This window comes from Pipistrellus kuhlii, unplaced genomic scaffold, assembly GCF_014108245.1.
Source record: "Pipistrellus kuhlii isolate mPipKuh1 unplaced genomic scaffold, mPipKuh1.p scaffold_m20_p_12, whole genome shotgun sequence".
NCBI classification, from domain to species: Eukaryota; Metazoa; Chordata; class Mammalia; order Chiroptera; family Vespertilionidae; genus Pipistrellus; species Pipistrellus kuhlii.
Window position 1 is genome coordinate 23,895,190 of NW_023425427.1, and position 20,352 is coordinate 23,915,541.

General features: G+C 38.4%; 1 protein-coding gene across 17 annotated transcripts in view; it reads right to left on the minus strand.

The window, feature by feature from the left end:
- TLE4 (TLE family member 4, transcriptional corepressor) overlaps positions 1-20,352 on the minus strand; it is a 141,768-nt gene that overhangs the window by 81,795 nt on the left and 39,621 nt on the right. For 10 of the 17 annotated variants that reach the window (XM_036433705.2, XM_036433704.2, XM_036433713.2 and 7 more), the window contains one exon: positions 8,524-8,598. The exons of the other annotated variants lie outside the window; for them this stretch is intronic. In XM_036433705.2, the coding sequence (XP_036289598.1) occupies positions 8,524-8,598 (75 nt within the window). The remainder of the gene's footprint in view (positions 1-8,523; positions 8,599-20,352) is intronic. 17 annotated transcript variants of the gene reach the window in all.

Here is a 20,352-nt window from a genome sequence, read left to right on the forward strand (position 1 = left end):
ATGATCTCATTCATTTGTGGAATATAATGAATATAAGCTAATGAACAAAAATAGATCCAGAGACATAGAATCAAACAGACCATCCAACCTCAGAGGGAAGGTAAGGGAGGATGGGGGTAAAGGAGTGAGATCAACCAAAAGACTTGTATGCATGCATATAAGCCTAACCAATGGACACAGACACCAGGGGGTTGAGGGCATGAATGGATTGGGGGGGGGGGAGAAGGGGGGGGGACACAAACAATAACAAAAACAACACAAATTCCACTACTGATCTGTAGGAAATGGCTAAAAACCTACAATTCCACCTGCTGATAAGGATTATTGAGCGAAACTCTCTCCCACATCTTAGTGAGACTACAAACACTGTGGTCACATTAAAAAACAATACATCAGTTTCTTAGAAAGTTAAATACAGACTTACTATATAACTCAGCAATCCTACTCCTAGGTAATGATCCAAAAGAAATGAACACATTCATTTACAAAAACCTGTATATGAATATTTATTGGAGCATTATTTACAATCACCAAAAACTGGAGATAAATCCAACTGTTCTTCAAAAAGTGAATGGCTAAATAAAGTGTTATATCTGCACAATGGGATATATTATTCAGCTATACCATGGAACTCATTCTAATATAAACAACCAAATAATGTGTTGTGTTTAATGCAAGATAAAAATTCAAAAGACTACATATATGGTATATAATTCCATATATATGACAACCTTAAAAAGGCCTACTCTGGGCCCCAGTTGGTGTGGCTCGGTTGGAGTATCGTCCTGTGCACTGAAAGGTGGCGAGTTTGATTCCCAGTCAAGGTAGATACCCAGGTTTCAGGTTCCATCCCAGGCACTGCAGGAGGCAACCAATCAACATTTCTCTCGCACACTGATGTTTCTCTCTGGTCCTTCCTCTCCCTAAAAATCAATAAAAATATTTTAAAAGGCCCCCTCTGCTATAGGGAAAAGATTTGACTACAAAGAACAAAGGAATGTGAAGGAGAAAAGCAGGGCAGAAGAGATATATTCTAGTCAAGCATGTAAAACTCGCAGCTGGCAGGTTGCATGCCCACCAGTCAAGAGTTTGGCATGCTTGTTCTAGATCTTGATAGTGGTGGTAGATAGTTACATGATTGTGTTCAATTGTCAAGTCTCACAGAACAGTATGCTAGAAGAGGTACATTTTACTTTATGCAAATTATACGTTGATAAATACGACTTTAAAAAAGAATTTAGAATATATCAGCAATGAATGTGTGCTGCTAAATTCCTAATTCCACACATTCACAAGTATAAAGAAATATACAAATTTGTGAATGTATGGAACCTCATTTTTATTATTTTTATAATGTTTCCCTTTACTCTGCTATTGTTGAAAACTAAAGTTTTATTGAAATTAAAATGTGTTAATTAAAAGTTGATTTGGTATAGTAAAATGTAAAACCTGAAATCTTACAACTGCCAAGACTTTAATAAGATTATTTAAATATAATATGAAGATCATTTCAAAATACATTTCAGAAAACATAGAAAAATATCATTCTAAGTGAAAATAAAATGTGCCCCTTTAATAGGATGTGGTAAAGGTACTTAAATATTTGCTGAATGAATGAGTAGATGTAATGATTAAATCTCTTACTATTTCTAAAAGATTCTACCTTTTTGCAAAGGTGCTTAGAACATTCAAAATCACAAATGCATTTTTTGGGTAAAAGAATTCCCTGACTGATTTCCAAGAGAGATTTGAGGAGGACACACACCAGTCCTGCTTAAAACTTAGCTTAAGCCATTAACCGTTAACTGGCCTATCTGGAGTGAACCTATCTCATTTTGGACACAAGGCAGGCTGGGTCCACAAGGGAAAAGGTCTGACTAAATGGAAGTTGGTGATGTGGCTTGTAAGAACACTACTGGGAAGCAGTCAGTAAGAAAATTAGAAAAGATGTAGCAAAATGGAAAGAACAAACAAAAATGCTAAGCAATAAAAATAAAAATAAAAAAGGATAAAAATGTACAAGCTTGCAAACTGCTATGAGTGTAACTTGTTTCTCTGTAGCATTTCCATCAGGGTCCCATTTCCACACAGGCCTGGAGTGAATGAAATGCAGATTCTCAGACCTGGGAAACTGCTTTCTCGAGTAGAAGCTCAATGTCCACAAGCCTTAAACAATGTAAGATACACCCACCTGGACACACTAGACAACTCTTGTAACACTGTGTGCTGAACTCTACCCTGATCTGTGGAAATACAGTAATTAGGAGGAAGGAGGGAAAGAATGGCTCTTTATCATACCCCCAGCCCCCACCCCTGCCCCAACAAAAATAAAAATAGTAGCACTTCATGGTAGCAACAATTAAAAAAAGCCAAACTTGAAACTAGGTTCTAGAAATGTCTTCTAGATAAATTTTTCAATAGAAATTAATAAGTACAGGACATAAGGGCAAATTAGAAATCCTGTCATTTACCTAGGTTTTTTGGGAGTTCTGAAATGGATGCAGAGCTGAAAAATGATTTAAACAATATGAGCCTTTGTTACGAGAAGAGAAATTACAGCCTCACTGACTTATAGCACAAAGATTAGATTATGAGTACATCACTGATCGACAGTACATGACCAGTTAAAAATGAGGGTGAAGTGCAGACCTACACCATAAAACTGCTTCCTTTGGCTTATGTGCAATCACAGCTTTATCATACCCCGTGAGAGTGGTGAGCAAAGCCTTACAATTGCAGAAAACCTGCCTTTGGCCCCCAACTCCCATCCCAGCAAGCTGCATATAGGAAGCAGCCAGTGGCCAGAATATTTTATATATTTAAGCTTCAGGCACATTGTTCAGTAAAGACAGTAACAAAGCTAAAAATAACAATCTCTGATAAAATGCAAATCTAGGTGATAGCTCATTTTTAAGTTTATCCTATATAATATACATTTTAAAAATAGCAGTAGTAATTAGTTGGGAGAAGAACAAGAAAGGGAAGCTCACCTAATAAGTTTATTGAAAAGTATTTAAAAAATAATGTAAAATTGAGCTGTTCACAATTCATGCTTCTAGCCCGTGAGATGAGTTTAACTGCCTTCCTACACCAGAAAACCTCCTTACAGAGCCTGGGGCCTGAGTCCAGTCTCCAGTCTCAGTTCCTCCAGGAAAGCAGAGGAGGAACAGGACTTAGCTGCAGGTAATTTTGAGAGATGATCCCAGAGCAGGAATAGAGGTCTAGGGAAAATGAATCAGAGGAGGGAAACACAAAACAAGGATGCATTCTTGATCACTATACCAAGAGTTAGTTGATAATTACCATGAGCAACTTAAGCTCCACCCCGCTGGGACCCTTTGTGGAGGAATGTAGAAAGCACTTCAAAATTGTCCATCCAAGGGGCAGGAGGGGCACATTCCACTGCCTATTAGCCTATAGATCCAGGATTTACCCTACAGTGTGGTGACTCTTCCACCTTGCAGAGCTACATATGCATAAATGAAGAACCAAGACCCCAGGAAAAGCACTGTGGCTGAGCAGAGCTGTCCAGCCAGGCCATAGGAAAAGGCAATGTCTAGAGAGAAAGGGAGATGAGTGGGTCCAGAAAGAACAACATTTGTGTCTCAGAAAGATAATAGCACAACTACTGCGAAAAGAACAATACCTCTGGAAAGCCCTTTATTATCTATCAAACACAGAAGAGACGAAAACTGGGCTCTTGGATACTTAATACATTTTTACTTTTGTTTAAAAAAGTAGTTCTATTTTTTATTTTATTTCACATTTTGTGTTACTGGAGTCTGTGTTGTAAGGGAGGGGAAAACACACACACTCATTTTTATGTTTGCCCAAATATTTATATCTTTTAGTGTGTTTTTTTTGCCAAATGTTAATCATTTTTAAAGAGATTACAAGGGAAATTACCACAATGGTACACCTAAATGCCTCTGCAACTTAAAATGGCAGCTTTTAAATCTACAATGGAAAAAGAGTGGCATATATTTGAAAACTGTCATACTGCAAAACCTCCTGCCAAAATGCCAATCTGGAATGTATACATATATAATTTAAGGGCCAATCATATGACAAGGACAATAAAACAAAATACTAAGAGGAAGGAAAAACCCCCAAAGGTATTGTCTTTCTTTTTCTTTTTCTTTTTTAAATAACTCCAACACATAGGGTAGTAAAGGCAAAGTCATTTAAATCATTTCCTTAGTAATACAAGTAATATTTAAATAGATTTAATAGTGCTGCTCCAAACCAATGAATTATGGGTTTAAAACCTATTAAAATGTAATGTTTTTTTCCTGAGCTGAGAGGAGAGAGATTTAAATCCACTGAATTTTAATATTTCAGCTTGAGCTGCAGGAGGTAGAGAAAGTCCAAATGAACTATTCCATCAGCACCATTCAAGCATGAACATTTTAATCAGTTTTACTTCCTTGGAGTTCTCTAACACAGTTTACGCTGTCATTCTGAAAGCACTTAACACAGAGAGTGTGAAAAACCACCAAGGCTTGTTATTGCCTTCACAATTGATGGCAAATAATTTTGCAGACTTCCTATCATTAAAATGTCACTGCTAAAAATTGAGGTTCAGCATTTCTTGTGCTAAACTGCATTTTCCTACAACACCACAGCATACCTGTTCTGAAGGATTTTTTAAGGGGTGTGCTTTTTTTAAAAAAATGCTTTATTTCTATCCTATTTTATCTCCAAAGAATTAGGTTTAAAAAGTGGGGGGAATCCACAGGAGCCTCATTTCCTATTTTTACAAACTAAACATATTCTTTTCCAATGTTTATCCCTAATAAAACTTTTTGTTTCTTAATGGTAGCTTCTTTGGTGAAATTTTATGACGTTCCTATGTCAGCCTCCTTTACTAAACATAACCACATTCACACAGCATGTGCTGATTATATAGTATAATAGATTTAAAAAGCATTTTAGGATAGTCAGATGACTCAATTTAATAATATAGGAAATGAAAACATCATTTCTAATTAGATCATATTACTGATTTAAAACTACAATTTGTGTGTTGTTCCAACAGTGTGATCTTGCAGAGATTCTAATTTAAAAACACAGTGGCTAGTAGGACACATGAAAAGATCAAGCTAAATGCATAACACTCCCTTAGCCCATTTGGAGGGAACTCCAGGAAGGCTTCAAGGAAACCTGAGCTACAACGAATTCAAAACAAAACACAAAATATTTTTTGTAAACACAGGAATTTTCCTGTTTGTTTTTTTCCTTATAAATAAAAGACAAATAATATTTAACTTATTTCAATCTATCAACAGTTTTAAACTGAACATGACCTGTGAAAGAAATCATTATAACTGTGTTTCATTCCATTAAGCACAACTAGCTTATTGTCAGGAGAACAAGCAGCCTCGGCAGGTTCCGGGCTCACTTCAGCATTTTGCATTTAAATGGCATGGATCACTGGTTTGGCTCATTTACCAATGAAGGTAGAATAATATTGCAGAGTTAAAAAGGTGCTTCATCAGATTTCATTAAATCTGGGAACATTTGCACTTGTCTGGATGGTGTGCATACATATAAAAAAGATACATATGTAGTGATAAATAAATGAAGGTCTGGAAATGCTTAGATCGGTCTTTTCAGGAGAAAAACTTTCATCCCTTCAGCACAGAAAATCATTGCAGACTACAGTCTAAGACTCAAGTAACAATCTAAAATTGACCCCTCATCACTTTTGCTTGCAGGTCAAATCACCTCACAACTCAGCCATGCCCAAGGGTAACGGCAGGTGCATTTAAAATTCTACAATGTTACACCTCAGAAAATCCTACACACAAGGCACTACCAGGGCTGAAACAAAGACCAAGGAGACAGAACAGCAGCAGCAAAAATGTATCATGTGAGTTTATTTTCAAGCTTTTTCCTTCTCCCTAAAACTGTGGGGTTTGTTTTCCTATTTCTGCAACCTATTTTTCAAAAGTCAGACTATGTGATTTAGACTTCATTTTCTGCTCAGATACAAATAATCTGGAATTGCCACCAGATCCACCAGTTCTACACATACTGCTACTGAGTGAGTTCTTCAAATAAGTTTTCAGGTCACAAAATTAAATTAGTTTTATATTAATAATTAAATCCATATATACACAGTCTATATCAGTTATTCTGCTAAAGTCCAATAAATCACCTATTCCCTGAGAAAAGGCAACTTTGCCATCCCATTCAAAGCAAAGTATGCAAAATGAAATAGATACAAAAGAGTAATAAAATATACTTTATGTGAAGGGAAGGGAACTTCGTTCTGATTTTTATACATTCCCTCATATTTTTAAGCAACATCCAACACAAAACAATGTTTTTTATTTAGATTAATCTCTCCACTGTACAGACAGTAACTAATAAGACTCAAAAAAGAAACGAAATAAGTGTTCTGTTTTTCTAGAGAATACTGCCAACCAGACATAAGGTTAGGATGGATACCCATATTTTAGTAGTTCCTACAAACAATGAACACTAAGCCAGAAGTGACCCAGTAAGCTCTCATTCCACCCATTCTCACTCCTTCACCAACAAACAGTATAGTACCTGACAAATGTAGGTTTTATCCTTAGTGACTTAATACTATAATACCTAGTGACCTAATAATACATCCCAACGTGAACACAGCACACATTTTAAGCAAATACAGCTGGTATCTATCCTATATAATAAAAGCCTAATATGCAAATTGTCCCCTCAGGTGGTCGTTTGACTACCCCTTATGCTGTGCACTGACCACCAAGGGGTGGCACAGAACATGGCATACATTTGCAACGCAGTGCTGGCAGCAGACAGCAGTAGAGGCGCTGCTGGTCCCGACTGTCCCCGATGAGAGTGGGACCACGATGGGATGGTGGATAGGTGAGTGGGTGATGCCAGACCAAGACAGGTGCAAGCAGGGGCCTGATCATCCCACAGATGGCTACCCAGTGATGGCAGCAGGGGTCAGGGCTGCCTCCTGGCTCCCAAGAGCTGAGGAAGCCAGGCAAGAGGCCTGGCACTGATCGATCACCCCTCAGGAGGGATGGTGGAGCAGGTGAGGGGGCAAAGCCAGGCTAAGGTGGGGTGCCAGAAGGGGCTGCAGGGTTGTGAGGCTGTGGGCGCAAGCTGGGGCTGTGAGGTTGGGGGTCCCAATCTCTGCAGGCCACCTGGAGGGACCCCAGATTGCAAGAGGATATAGGTCACACTGAGGGACTCCACCATGCACGGGGCCTCCAGTTTTACATATAATTCTAACAATGCTCTGAAATTTTAGGAAATAACTAATTGTGAAATGTATTCCTCTCTCATCTCTCCCCTAAATCCTGAGGTCAGAAAATGTGTGACAAATGAGTCTACATGGCTTGTTCTGATTCAGCCTCTTCTTTCCAAGGGCACTTCTGAGGAAATAAAGGTCACTTTATTCCATGTATTACATCTTCTAATTTACTATCAGTATTTTCGTGTGGTCAGAGGAACAGAAAATAAAGCTCAAAACAGCTCATTAAAAAACAAGCTACAATCACACTATCTGCTCAACCACCATCGCAGTCATACCAGTGTTCTGATTTCCTTGTTAAAAGACAGAGGCATAATTGAAGCAATATCTTCACTTCAGATTGATTATCAAGCGACCCTTATCTGCATCTTCATTCAGCAATTTGAATTTTAATGAAAGTAAATGCAATAATTAGCATTTCAAAGTGTGTTTGATACACTGGGGGGGGGGGGACTTTTGTGTATAATTCCTACACAAAAGAAAAAATTTGGGAGGGGCAGAAAGAGGCAAGTACAGTTGTAGAGTCTTTATTATAATAAAGAAGGAACTGCTTGTACCAGCCACATAGAAATGTGAATACTGTGCTCTTTCAGCTACAAGTTCTCACTTGATTTCTAAGTTTTAGCACCTTATTTTATCACTTGTTACCTTAATTGGGGATAAACAAAAATACAAGTGGAGTTGGAATGACTGCCCAAATCTATGAATTCCAGCAACATTATTAATGCTACTATCACCAGGAAAGATTCTATAACTGGGCCACTGATTTTCTAAAAGGTGTTGTTCATCTATCATTTCTACTACAAATGGACGCTAGTCCATAAGAACCACTCCTCACAGAATAGAGCAGCAGGGTGATGCAAAATTTTTATTTCATTAAAAATGATATTAAAATACTCTGTATTTGAGGAAAGATAAAAGAAATCAGGTCATTCTAATATCACGGATATATGAATCATTTTCTGGCATAGGTTAGTAACAGAAGCTGATTGCAAAGGAAAGAAATATTATGAAAACTATCCAGTCTCTTTAGGGGAGAGTTTTCAGGAATATGTGAACTTGAATTGGTGAGAGTATCATCCAAAGTTTCTAAGGTAGCCACCAAAATTCACATGAGATTAAAGGTAAAGTGTTTAATTTCCTTTTGTGGTCCTCTACTGCCTTTTGCCCTTTTGATGGAATGGAATTTAAAAGAGAATGAGAGAACTGAAGACAAACACCAAGATCAGAGCTAAAATGGAAAGGCCACGTACCCCAATGATGGCGTTCAGTTCTGCCATGGTCACCTGCTTGGCCCGTTCCACAGCCTGCACCACTTGTTGCTGGTGCTATAAATGAAGATCAGAAACAGAATACAATTATTTGCTTTCTAACAGATCAAGAATAGCTTTCCCTAGCATATCTCTAACTTCAATTACATGCAAAACAGGATTTAGGGGTCTCCACATTTCAAAGAAACGCCCAGGAAATAGATGACTAAACATCTATAGTACATTTGGGTCTAGACTGCTGAGAAGCAACTGGGCATCCACAATTGTGCCCCCATGAAGAATGCTCCCTTACAACTGGTAAAAGCAGCTTAAATTATACTTTCATTTCAATGGTTCATTTTGACTCAACCTCTTCCCACCAGTTCTAACAAACAAAATACAGCAACCCATTTCATCTGCTTTTTTTGGTACTCTCTTCTCTACCTACCTACCTACATAAAAAAATATTCAAAATATTTCCTAGAAACACTTATTTTTTTAATTTTCTCCTGATTTTGTTAAACACTAGAACAGTGGCTCTCAACCTTTCTAATGCCATGACCCTTTAATACAGTTCCTCATGTTGTGGTGAACCCCAAACATAAAATTATTTTCGTTGCTACTTCATAACTGTAATTTTACTACTGTTATGAATCGTAATGTAAATATCTGTGTTTTCTGATGGTCTTAGGCAACCCTGCTAGCAGTTCTCAACCTGTGGGTCTCAATGGTCTTAGGCAACCCTACTAGCAGTTGAGAACTGCTGCTGTAGAGCCTAGAGAGGGAGGACTAAAATGGATAGTATACTGTCATTTCTCTATCCAAGATTCAGTTCTACAAAGAATGATCTTGATTTACTATTATCTTACTCATATTAGTAAACTGTATGATGTTAGAAAAATTAAATAGCACAGAGGTCTCCACATGGAGGCCCTCACATCTGGACATACCCAAGTGCCCTAAATACAAATACCTTTCCCACCGAAATACACAACATTCTAGGATCAGTCTAAAATAGGTCTCTTCTGCAGTCCTTTTAACTTGGTTTAGTGAATAAAGAGCCAAAGGGACTGTGCTGTGTCCCTGGGAACAGTCTTGTTTTGGTTGATCCCAATTGAGAAAAGTAACTAACTTTCTCCACTGCTTTGAAGTGAATATGAAGCTCAGATATCATACTAAGTAGTACATACAAAGAGCTAAGCCATCGTGAAACATGAAATTCCCCTTGAGCTACCTGGTACTACACATTCCAAAACCCTCAAATAAATAATTACTGAGGTTAACTAAGGTGACCACCATTTCCACCGCCCAGCTGTATAGGGGTAGTGGAGGAGGTGATGTGGGAGAGGAAACTGCTTTAAATCAGTTATCTACATGTGGTGTGTTTACCCCTGGTTTCCTAATAGTAATATGTATTTTGTGCCTATCAGGGAAAACGTCAAATAATAGATCACTGCATTTGAAGCTTTAAATAAACATTAAATGTACCTTTGTTTTTAATTGTAAGACTTTTAAAACAAGGGCTTAAGAAGCAATCCCAATGTCTTTATAGATATCCCTCCCCACTCTTACTTTTTAATAATATATCTGCCAAAGTGAAATAATTCATTTCTCTCTGTCACTGAATAAAAGTAAAAATCCCGGCCGGGACCGGTTTGGCTCAGTGGATAGAGCGTTGGCTTGGGGACTGAAGGGTCGCGGGTTCGATTCCGGTCAAGGGCATGTGCCTTTGTTGCGGGCATATCCCCGGTGGGGGGTGTGCAAGAGGCAGGTGATCAATGACTCTCTCTCATTGATGTTTCTGACTCTCTATCTCTCTCCCTTCCTCTCTGTATAAAAATCAATAAAATATATATTTAAAAAAAAAAAAGTAAAAATCCCGAAAGTTGCCCAGCTGGCGTGGCTCAGTGGTGGAGCATAGACCTATGAGCAAGGAGGCCACGGTTTGATTCCTGATCAGTGCATATGCCTGGATTGTGGGCTGGATCCCCAGTGTGGGTGTATAGGAGACAGCCAATCAATGATTCTCTTTCATCACTGCTGTTTCTATCTCTCCTTCCTTCTCCCTTCCTCTCTGACATCAATGAAAATATATTTAGAAAAAAGAAACTAAAAATTTATGGAAACACTAGAAGGAGGGGCATAATCAATAAAATGACCAGTTATAAGTAATTTTCCCTTGAAGCCAACCTGACTATGTATGCTTACTGAGTACTTACTTACTATGTGCCCAAGTACAGAGCTCGCATTTAGATTAAGATATTTTGGTTATCTGAGTAATGAAAACGGAAGTACTTGGAAAGCAGAGAAAAATACAACATGTAGAACAATTCTAGGATTCATTTAATACCCAAAGTAAGTATACAGATAGAGATTTTTATGAACTCTTCCACATTTTCGATAATGGAATTGTTGAAATTCAACAATGGCCACTCTAAACTTCCAAAAACCCGAAAGCACAGGATCCACATGTACACATATCCAACACACATATCATTCATTCTACTCATGTATCCATTCATTCAGCAGCTTTCAGGCATGTCTTACTATCTGTCATTTCTGAATGTTACTAAAATATCATCTATTTTATATTAAGCATTCAAGGAACAGTTCCAAAAGATAAAAATGCAGAAAATAAATCTAGTTAGGACCTTTCTACCATAAAGATCGTTCAACTCTTGCTTCTTAAACTGTATTCCAACTGCCAAGATAGGCAAAGCTGCCTAGGCTGTGGGGATAGCTTTCTGCCTCAGTATTAAAATCAAATGCATTGATTGAGAAAGCCAGAAACACACCAGTGAGCCATAACACTGACATCTGATGTTCCTTTAGAAACGTATTAAAAAGCTAAAATGACAATGGAAGTCAAGACTCAGCTTCTTCCTTGTCTCTCATAGCCATGGCCACATAATGCCACATCTGAACTTTACTTCTAGTTAGAATTTTACTTCCCTATTTCTGTGAATCATCTGCTATTTAAGGAAAGGGCCTTTGAACAGAAGCTCCCTAAGGCAAAAAAATGCCTCCTCCCCTGTGTACTCTGAAAGGGCCAGAAAACCCCCACATTGCTCACTCAGCAACACACTACCATTACACCACAGACTAAAGAAGTGTGCACAAGGTGTGAAAATTAAAACGAGAGGAGGGGCAAATGAGAAGAAATAACATAATAGTAGCCCATAATACTCTCATAAACTGACCCAAAAGAAGCATTTTTTTCTATGTTCAAATTTTAACAAATAACCTCTCTGAATCAGAAAATACAGCAAGTTTTTCACATCTTCTTAGAAACAGAATGGCTTTCCCATTATTTCTGCCATCTCTTCCCCTTTTCCTTCCCTTCCCCATCTGTTCCTCTCCTCTCACCCCACCCCACATTTCATTTCCTCTCCCACTTCCTGCCTATCCCCTCTGCCACCTCACCACAAGTGGTGAAGCCACTCTAGATCCAGTAAATCTGCATTAAGCAATAATCCTTATGGCCTCTTTTATTGCTCAAGCTGCTCACTCAGATATAAGCTCCTAGTTTAAATTTTATACCAGCACCAACAAATAAAATACCACTAAGAATGTATAAGTCAAAGGTAAGATGGGAGTTCCTCTAACCAGAATTTGGATATGTGTGTGTGTGTGTTAGAGAGAGAGAGAGAGAGAGAGAGAGAGAGAGAGAGAGAGAGAGAGAGAGAGAGAGAGAGAAAGAGAGAGAGGGGGGGGGGGAGAGAGAGAAGCCAAATTATTCTTTAAAATACTCTGATTTATAATTTTTAAAGAATTCTTATTTTAAAAACAAAAACAAAAACCTACATTGTGGTTATGGTTATACAACTCTAAATTTACTAAAAATAATTTAACTCTACACTTAAAAGAGTAAATGTTATGATGTGTAAATTATATCTCAATAAAATACTGTGATTTAAGGAATACAAGCATCTTTGGGAAACACAGTCACTAAATGAAATTCTATATAGTAAATCAACTACTTATAATACTTTGATCATAAAATTATCTTTTGCATTTGTTAAGAACAATTATTGAAAATATAAATAACATAAGCTCCTAAGTCCAACAAAGCCTGCTAAGAAACAGACCTTAACAAATCACAATGGACAGTGTGTACAATGGATGTTCAATCCTCTCAGGAGATTATATGGCAGTATCTGCCATGCAGAAACTTTTCAAGCACGGCAATAGATATGGCACTTCTAATAAAAAGAGTAATTTAAAAAATACCACTCTGCAACAACTCAGAAATTATTAATACCCCCATTTATTGATAGGTATAGTAAAGGGAAAAGTAAGGGCAATGATGTAAAATGAAGGAGGGTTCTTATAATGAACAATGTTCCTTACACATGGAGATCCAAAAGTGAGCAACAGATAATGGCCCCACTCCTCAAAGAGTTCGCAGACATACAGGAATGCAGGATATAAAATACTAAGGGAGGTTATAAAAAGAAATGAGAAAGCATTCTTATTCATTCATTAAATATTTACTTAGCACCTACTATGTACCAGGCACTATAGTAGGAATTGAGATAAAAGTAACGAACAAGACATTCAGTGAATTAATAATACTCAAGAGGTTTTATAATTACAATTAGAGGATCATTTTCATGAAGAAAATTACAGGATGCTACGTAATAACTTACTAGGGAAATATCTAATTGAATCTCAAGCTTGGGGGAAATTCCCTAGAGAAGCTGACCCAACAACTGAGACCTAAAGGATTTTCAAGAGTTTTGTGAAGAGCAAGAGAAAAGAATTTCTGGGAGAGGTCCCTGAAGGAGAAAGGAGCTTGTCTGTCAAGGCAGAGAAAGAATATGTATCTGGAAGAGGATGTAGGGTACAGGAAAAGTTGAGAGAGACAGGCAGGTTGGATTTTGAGGGCCTTCTTGGGAATGGCAAGACACAATCCCAAACTCTTTCAAGTGAAAGAACAAAGGCAAGTGTATCAAATCATTGGAGTATGGCATACACATACTCTACAGAAGCACATACTAGTGGGAAGTGGAATCCGCAAGGCAAGAGGGGGGCAAACAGAGAAAAGCTTCAAATGTACAAAGAAGTTGGGCCTGAACCAGTAAAACATTTTTTATTAAAAATGTTTTAAGCGCCGAAACCGGTTTGGCTCAGCGTCAGTCAAGGGCATGTACACTGGTTGCGGGCACATCCCCAGTAGGGGGTGTGCAAGAGGCAGCTGGTCAATGTTTTTCTCTCATTGATGTTTCTAGCTCTCTACTTCTCTCCCGTTCTCTCTGTAAAAAATCAATAATTTATATATATGTTTTAAGCAGCTGAGTGCTATCAGTTCTGCATTTTAGACAGATAAATCTGGTAACAGTAAGAAGGTGGATGGCAGGGAAGTGAACCAGACTGGAGGGAGCACAGTTAGAAGGTTATAATCTAATAATCCTAGGGTGAAAGATAGTTAAGCTTGAACTTAGACCAAATCTCTTCCTACTAATAGGAATCACTAACCACAGGTACAAAAAGCCACTCAGTCAGAACTAGAAAGGATCTTTAGAAATCATGACATCCAGAATCCAGTAGTGCCCAAGCACTGTAACAACCAATAAGTCTCTCCATATTTCCAAATGTGCCTGGGTTGAGGGGATTGGAATGGCGGCACTGCCTTAACCTAACAGGCCTAAGGCCATTACTATTAATATATCCAACAGATAAATCTCGCCTGTCATACCCTAAGGAGTAGTCAGCCTGTCTCTGCTTGATCACATCCTTTGAAAGAGAATGCCCTACCTCATGGATAAGCTTTTTCCATTTGGGGACAATGGACTCTAATACTGAGTAGACACTGAGGTAGATAACTTCTTCCCACTGGACCCAGTCTTTCACCTCTAAATTCTCCTCCATTGGAGGGCACTTTGAGTATCTGAAAATGGAATAATATGTGTTTTCAATTTTCTGTATTCCAGTTTGAATATCCCCAGGTCACTGGCTCTGGGCCTCTCATTCTTCTGGCTATTCCTCTGGTTTTCCTCAATGCAACTAGACACAATACTTCAGATACAGCTGAGCAGATCAAATCTGAGTGAAAAGTGTCACTCCATATGCAATTAAGTCAGGCTGAAATCCTATCAAGCCTTTCTTCAGAAATTCTACAAAGTTTATAGACACAAATAAACTTTAAACTTAACCAAAACTCAAGTCAGCCTTTCCTAAATGATATTCCAAGTCCCACAAGAAATTAGGTATTACAAAAAACAAACAAACAAACAAACAAAAAAACCATCATGTTTAACTTAGCTAATACCTGGTAAACTGAAGGTCTTCTCTGAGCTTCAAATCTCACAGAGAGTGAGTACACGTGCAAGGCTTTATAAACAATTTTGGTTCTGGAATTTTGGGATTAAAGCTCTCAGCAGACAGTGGGATTTGGATTTGGCCCTGCCTTCTCCACTCTCACTCACACAGAGACAAGGCATTCTTCACTGATATATCCAATAAGCTCCACAAGTCTGTGCTTCCAAGAGAACTTTCTGCAATGCTGAAAGTGTCCTAGGTCTGCACTAATATAACCACTAGCCACATATTAGTGGGCACAGAGCAGTTCAACTATGGCTACTGGAGCTGGGGAACTTAATGTGTAACTTTATTTAATTAAGTTTAATGTAAATCTAAATAGCCATGTGTGGCTATGGCTACTCTACTAGACAATGTTGCCCTACTTAAAGTATTTTAAAGCTTAGGTCCAGTAATAAACTAATCACTACCTAACTGAAAGTCAGACATGAGTCAGTTTCTCAAATATAGATTAATTTTTTTTAGACACACAGATAAGGATTGGCACTGCTCTTTGGAAGGAGGCCTACACTGAAACCCCTCCTGAGAAGTATCTTTCACTTACGGAGGGCAAACAGGTCATCACGTCACCTTAAGGATTTTACCAAACATCCAATTGCCACTGTAATCACATACAATAAGCCAATTAATCAACCATGGAACATGGGACAGGATTATGCTCTCTGATCCCTCATTCAGCATTGTGAAAGGTGGAGGGAAGGAGGGGAAGGGGAATTTTAAATGAAAGGTTATCCTATGCAAGAATCAGAAAACTGAACCAAATCCCCTAAAGCCCCAATCTAGGTGTGCTTACTCATTTCCAGATATTCCTTAGATATACAGAACTATCATGACACATTAACCAACACTGACAAAAATGACCCTGACTGGGAAGCAGATGACACTGAAGGCTGCTACTACTTAATGACTTCTGAAGATCATCTTCCCGGTATATCACTGCATACTTATCAGGAGATCTCTGGTGATTTCAGCCAGCCTCTCCTACATCAAATCATGTTATCACAAGCCATTGATTTCCTTACAAAGTTAACAAGCAATAAGAGACGTTAACCTGGTGCCATTATGAAGCGAGAACACTGCCACCAGTGCATGTAACCACTATATTTTGTTCATTTCCTCCCTGAGGCTCAATATGAAAGTGGCTGATCACATTTTTCAACTTCCATTTTATAATTATTCCATACATGCAAAATGTGGTTCAGAGTAATTCAGCACCATTTTAAATTAACCCAGATGCCAAATAAATAGCATTTAAGATACACCCATATCTCATAATGTAGAAGGGGTGTATTTTCCATCAAATTAAAAGGATCAAATCAATAGTGTGTCTTATATAGAAATTCATGTATCATTTCATTTGACTAGTTATTCTAGCCTATTGGAATTAGAATTTATATAAATGCATATTATCATTATTATGTGATTCTGTATTATTTTCTACATTTAATGTAATGTAGAGCACCCAAATAAATCTACATAATTCTGAAGCAAAACTCTTTTAACTATTTGGTACTACTCACTGGAAAAGCTAACGGGGCAATAAATATCAAATTTGGGATTACTTTAAATTTGCACCAGAAAGCATTCAAAGTTGTGATGTTCTCTTTCCCTAGGTAAATATAAGAATAAAAAATAAATAAATAAATAAATAAATGTTCACTTCTAATTTTCCTTTTATATTCCAAAACTTCTAATGATCATAGAAGTATTGTTAAGTGTGGTCAGAAGAAAGATTTGCATTTTTTTTTTATCCTAATCAAGGATACGTTTCCATTGACTTTTAGAGAGGAAAAGAGAAAAATATCAATATGAAAGAAACATATCGATTGGTTGCCTCCCACATGTGCCCGGACCAGGGTCTGGGCCAGAGAGGAGCCTACAACCTTGGTATGTGCTCTTGACCCGAATCGAACCCTGGACCCTTTGGTCAGGCTGACACTTTATCCACTGAGCCAAACAGGCTAGGGCTAACTTGAATTCTTTATTTCATTTGTAAAGTCAATATTTACAGATGCAAGGAAAAATACCTGCTCTCTGATAAACTCAGGCCTCTAAGGTAGGCCCCACAAGGTCTCTCCTCCCCTGCCAGCCTTTAAGCAGCCCTGCTTCCACTTAAGTAACTCAATCACCAAGAAACTTAGCTATGGATTCACAGAGAAGTGGGGGAGGTGAGGGATATCTATCCTCTTTGGCATGGAAACAAGTTGTAACATTCTGCTGAAAACAAGGTTAAAGATGAATGCTATTTCTCCAAAGGTTACGATGACCAGGGGTTTAATAAATGGGAATTAGAAAGCCACTGGTCATAAGGAAGTGCTTTTATGGTCTTTTGCTCTCTCCATATAGTACACACATTTCAAGTTACTTTAGGCTGTGGTCTGGAAATAGTTTGAGGCCCAAGACCATTAAAATGGATCAAGTCTGATGCTGCAATATGACCAACATGAGCTCATTTTTCTGAGCTGTCTTATAATTCTACAAAACAAAACAGTGATCAATCCAAAATATCCTCCATGATTTGGGGGGGGGGGGGGGGGGGCGTGAGGAAGGAGATTGTAAAAAATTTTAATTCCATTTTCCCCAGATCAAAAGCAATACATATTCACAAGAATATGCCTGATGTCTGAGATATGTGAGGAGAAAGTTCTAGGTTAAAGACCTGTAAAATGTTCCACTCACCAGAAGAGATTTTCTTAACATAACTTCTCACTTCAATTAGCATTTTTCTTCCAGCCAGTCTACTACAAAATAGGGCAGATCCATGGTGCTCTGCTATATCCTACCCTTCAAGTAAGAGGTCTTCAAGAATCTTTGTACTTTAAAAAACACAAGTATAAACATAGTTGTGAATCTAGAACAGGGTGGGGAATGTCGGGCCGGTGGGTTGTTAAAAGCCCTCAAAATCATTTGGTCTGGCTGTGACAAGGCATTAGGGGTGAGTTAATTAAATATTTGCAGGGTAATTTTTAAGTTGATAGTTTTGCATGGCCTGCCAATTATGTTATAAATATCCAAAAGGCCCTTGGCAAAGAAAAGGTTCGCCTCCACTGATCTAGACCTAGACAGCCTAAAGGACCCATAACTGTTCTTCTGGGTTGCTTTCCACCTCCTGTGACTATATAAAGGATAAACAATCCCTGAAGGGTGCTTTCCTCCTTATAATTCATACTTTGGAGGAGACTTCTATATTCTATAACAAGACATATGTGTTTATATTTTATGTGATAGATTAAAATACAAATTGTACTAATTATAAAGTCAGAGCTAGAGTTTTCATATAAAGACATACCACTAGCTCAATATACAATAACTTCCCTTCATATCAACCATGACAATAATAACAATGGCCACTGCTTTTATTTATATGTAACATGATGTCTAGAAGAAACTGCTAATTGTCCCCTGATATCCCGTCTCTTAAATTAGTTAGTATAAGGTTTAAGTGAGCATAATGGCCATTCAGCCTACATTTCCAAGTCTTCCTTGCAGCTAACTGTGGGCAGGTAATTAGGCATTGATCATTGCAAAGTAAGCAAAACATCTTTAACATCGTATCATTAAAAAAAATAATGGCATATGCTCTGTCTTCTCCTTCCTCTGGCTGGGGCAGGATATGATGCTACTAGTGATGATGGTAATCAATACAAGAATAATACCAGAGGCTGTCAGTGAAAATTTATTACATTACTAGAGGCCCGGTGCACGAATTTCTTGCGGGGAAGGGAGGGAGGAGGTGCACCTCAGCCCAGCCTGCACCCTCTCCAATCCGAGACCCCAAGAACAGGCCTCAACCAGCAGTCAGACATCCTACTCACAATCCTGGACCACTGGCTCCTAATAGCTCATCTGCCTGCCTGCCTGGTCACCCCTAATTGCCCCTCCTGTCGGCCTGGTCGCCCCACACAGCCTGCTGTTCAGTCGTTTGGTCATCCCTCACTAACCCCCCTGATGGTGAATTATTATATAGGATAGATGAGAAATCTTCTTAAACTCAGGGCACAGTTACATTTTTCAAAATTCACTTAAGTCACCAAATTAGCTACAGCTGTTTCTATGCAAACTGTTCTGTGAGAGAAAACAGCTTTTATCTTAACTAAACTACTACGCCTTTGGATATTAAGCAGCCAAATATCCAGGTAGGTTCTTTACACTGTCACAAATCCAAATATAACAACCCAATAGTATAGGTTTCCCATTACACAGATGGGGAAACTGCAGCCCAGGAAGTGAAGTATTTTACCCAGCATGATAAAGGAAGCAAGTGGCTGAGCCTGAATTGGGCTCCAGGTATGCCTGACCCTCAGGCTCTTATCACATAGCATAACTCTACAATGAACTCTGTTCCTTGTTAGAGGAGCAGTGAGTTTCTGAAAAATACAACTGTGCCCTGAGGAGAGATTTCCAAGTATAATGTAATAAATTTTCACCTACAACCTATCAGAGGTTTGAAGTTCTCAAAGGTCTTAGGAACCCTTGTTGATCACCATGAAACATATCCTGCTTGTCTCAAAAGTAAACAATTTTATAATCTAGGAAAAGAAGAGTTCAAAAACACAACTGTCCTCCAAATCAGGTCCTCAGCTACTGCCTAATTTAATGCTTAATCTAACAGGTTAAAACCGTACTTACTTCTTCAACAAAAAACAAAGTACCCCCTCCTTCTGGAAGATAATCTGTGTGGAGCTACCTGCCAGCTGCTCAAAGCAGCCCCTAAAGCTGCAAGGCCAACCTACCTTCCCAGGAAGGCTGCCAGCCAGTGTTCTGAAATACTACTGTGAACTGTTCCCATCGTTTATTAAGTCCTTCCTCTCCAAATGGCTTAGGACTCAAAAAAAAAAAAAAAAGCTGGATAGAAGCCATTTCCCAGGAAAAGGAAAAGAAAACAATAAAAATCCCAAGTGCTTTACATTTCAGTACATGTGACATATATTATAAAGATGGGGTTATTCCCACCATTCTATAGGAATACTAAGGCTCGGAGAGATCAACTTTTCCAATACAAAGCCAGTAAAAGGCAGAGTTGGTCTGATTTCAAATTAGCAGAAACATTGCACCTTGCTGCCAGGGTGTAACAAATGCCTTAAAGGTATGTTCTTAGGAAAGAAGGAGGGGGACACTGGTGGCAAGTCTACTTACTGGCATCCTCCAATTTTGCTCAAAGCCCTAATGTCTAAGGGTCTACAAAAGCTATATCCTAAAATCGCTGATGAAAAAAAGACTCCATCCACATAATCTACTTATAAAACCAAAACCAGCTTCAGCTAAGCCATCAGGAGTATTTTGAAAACAGCCAGATCTCAACAGGACTGAGAAGTTTATTTTTCTATATAACTTTGTGGGTAAAACACAGATCCCATCCAAAACCACGAATCCTTCTGAGGTGAGCGCTACTGGTTGAGCACCCTGAATAGTTACCTTATGGGTGGAACTTTGCTTGCTGACTGGGGAGACACAGGTGTTTGCTAAATGGGAAAATTAATTTTTGGAGCTAGAAGACAATCACTTTGGAGG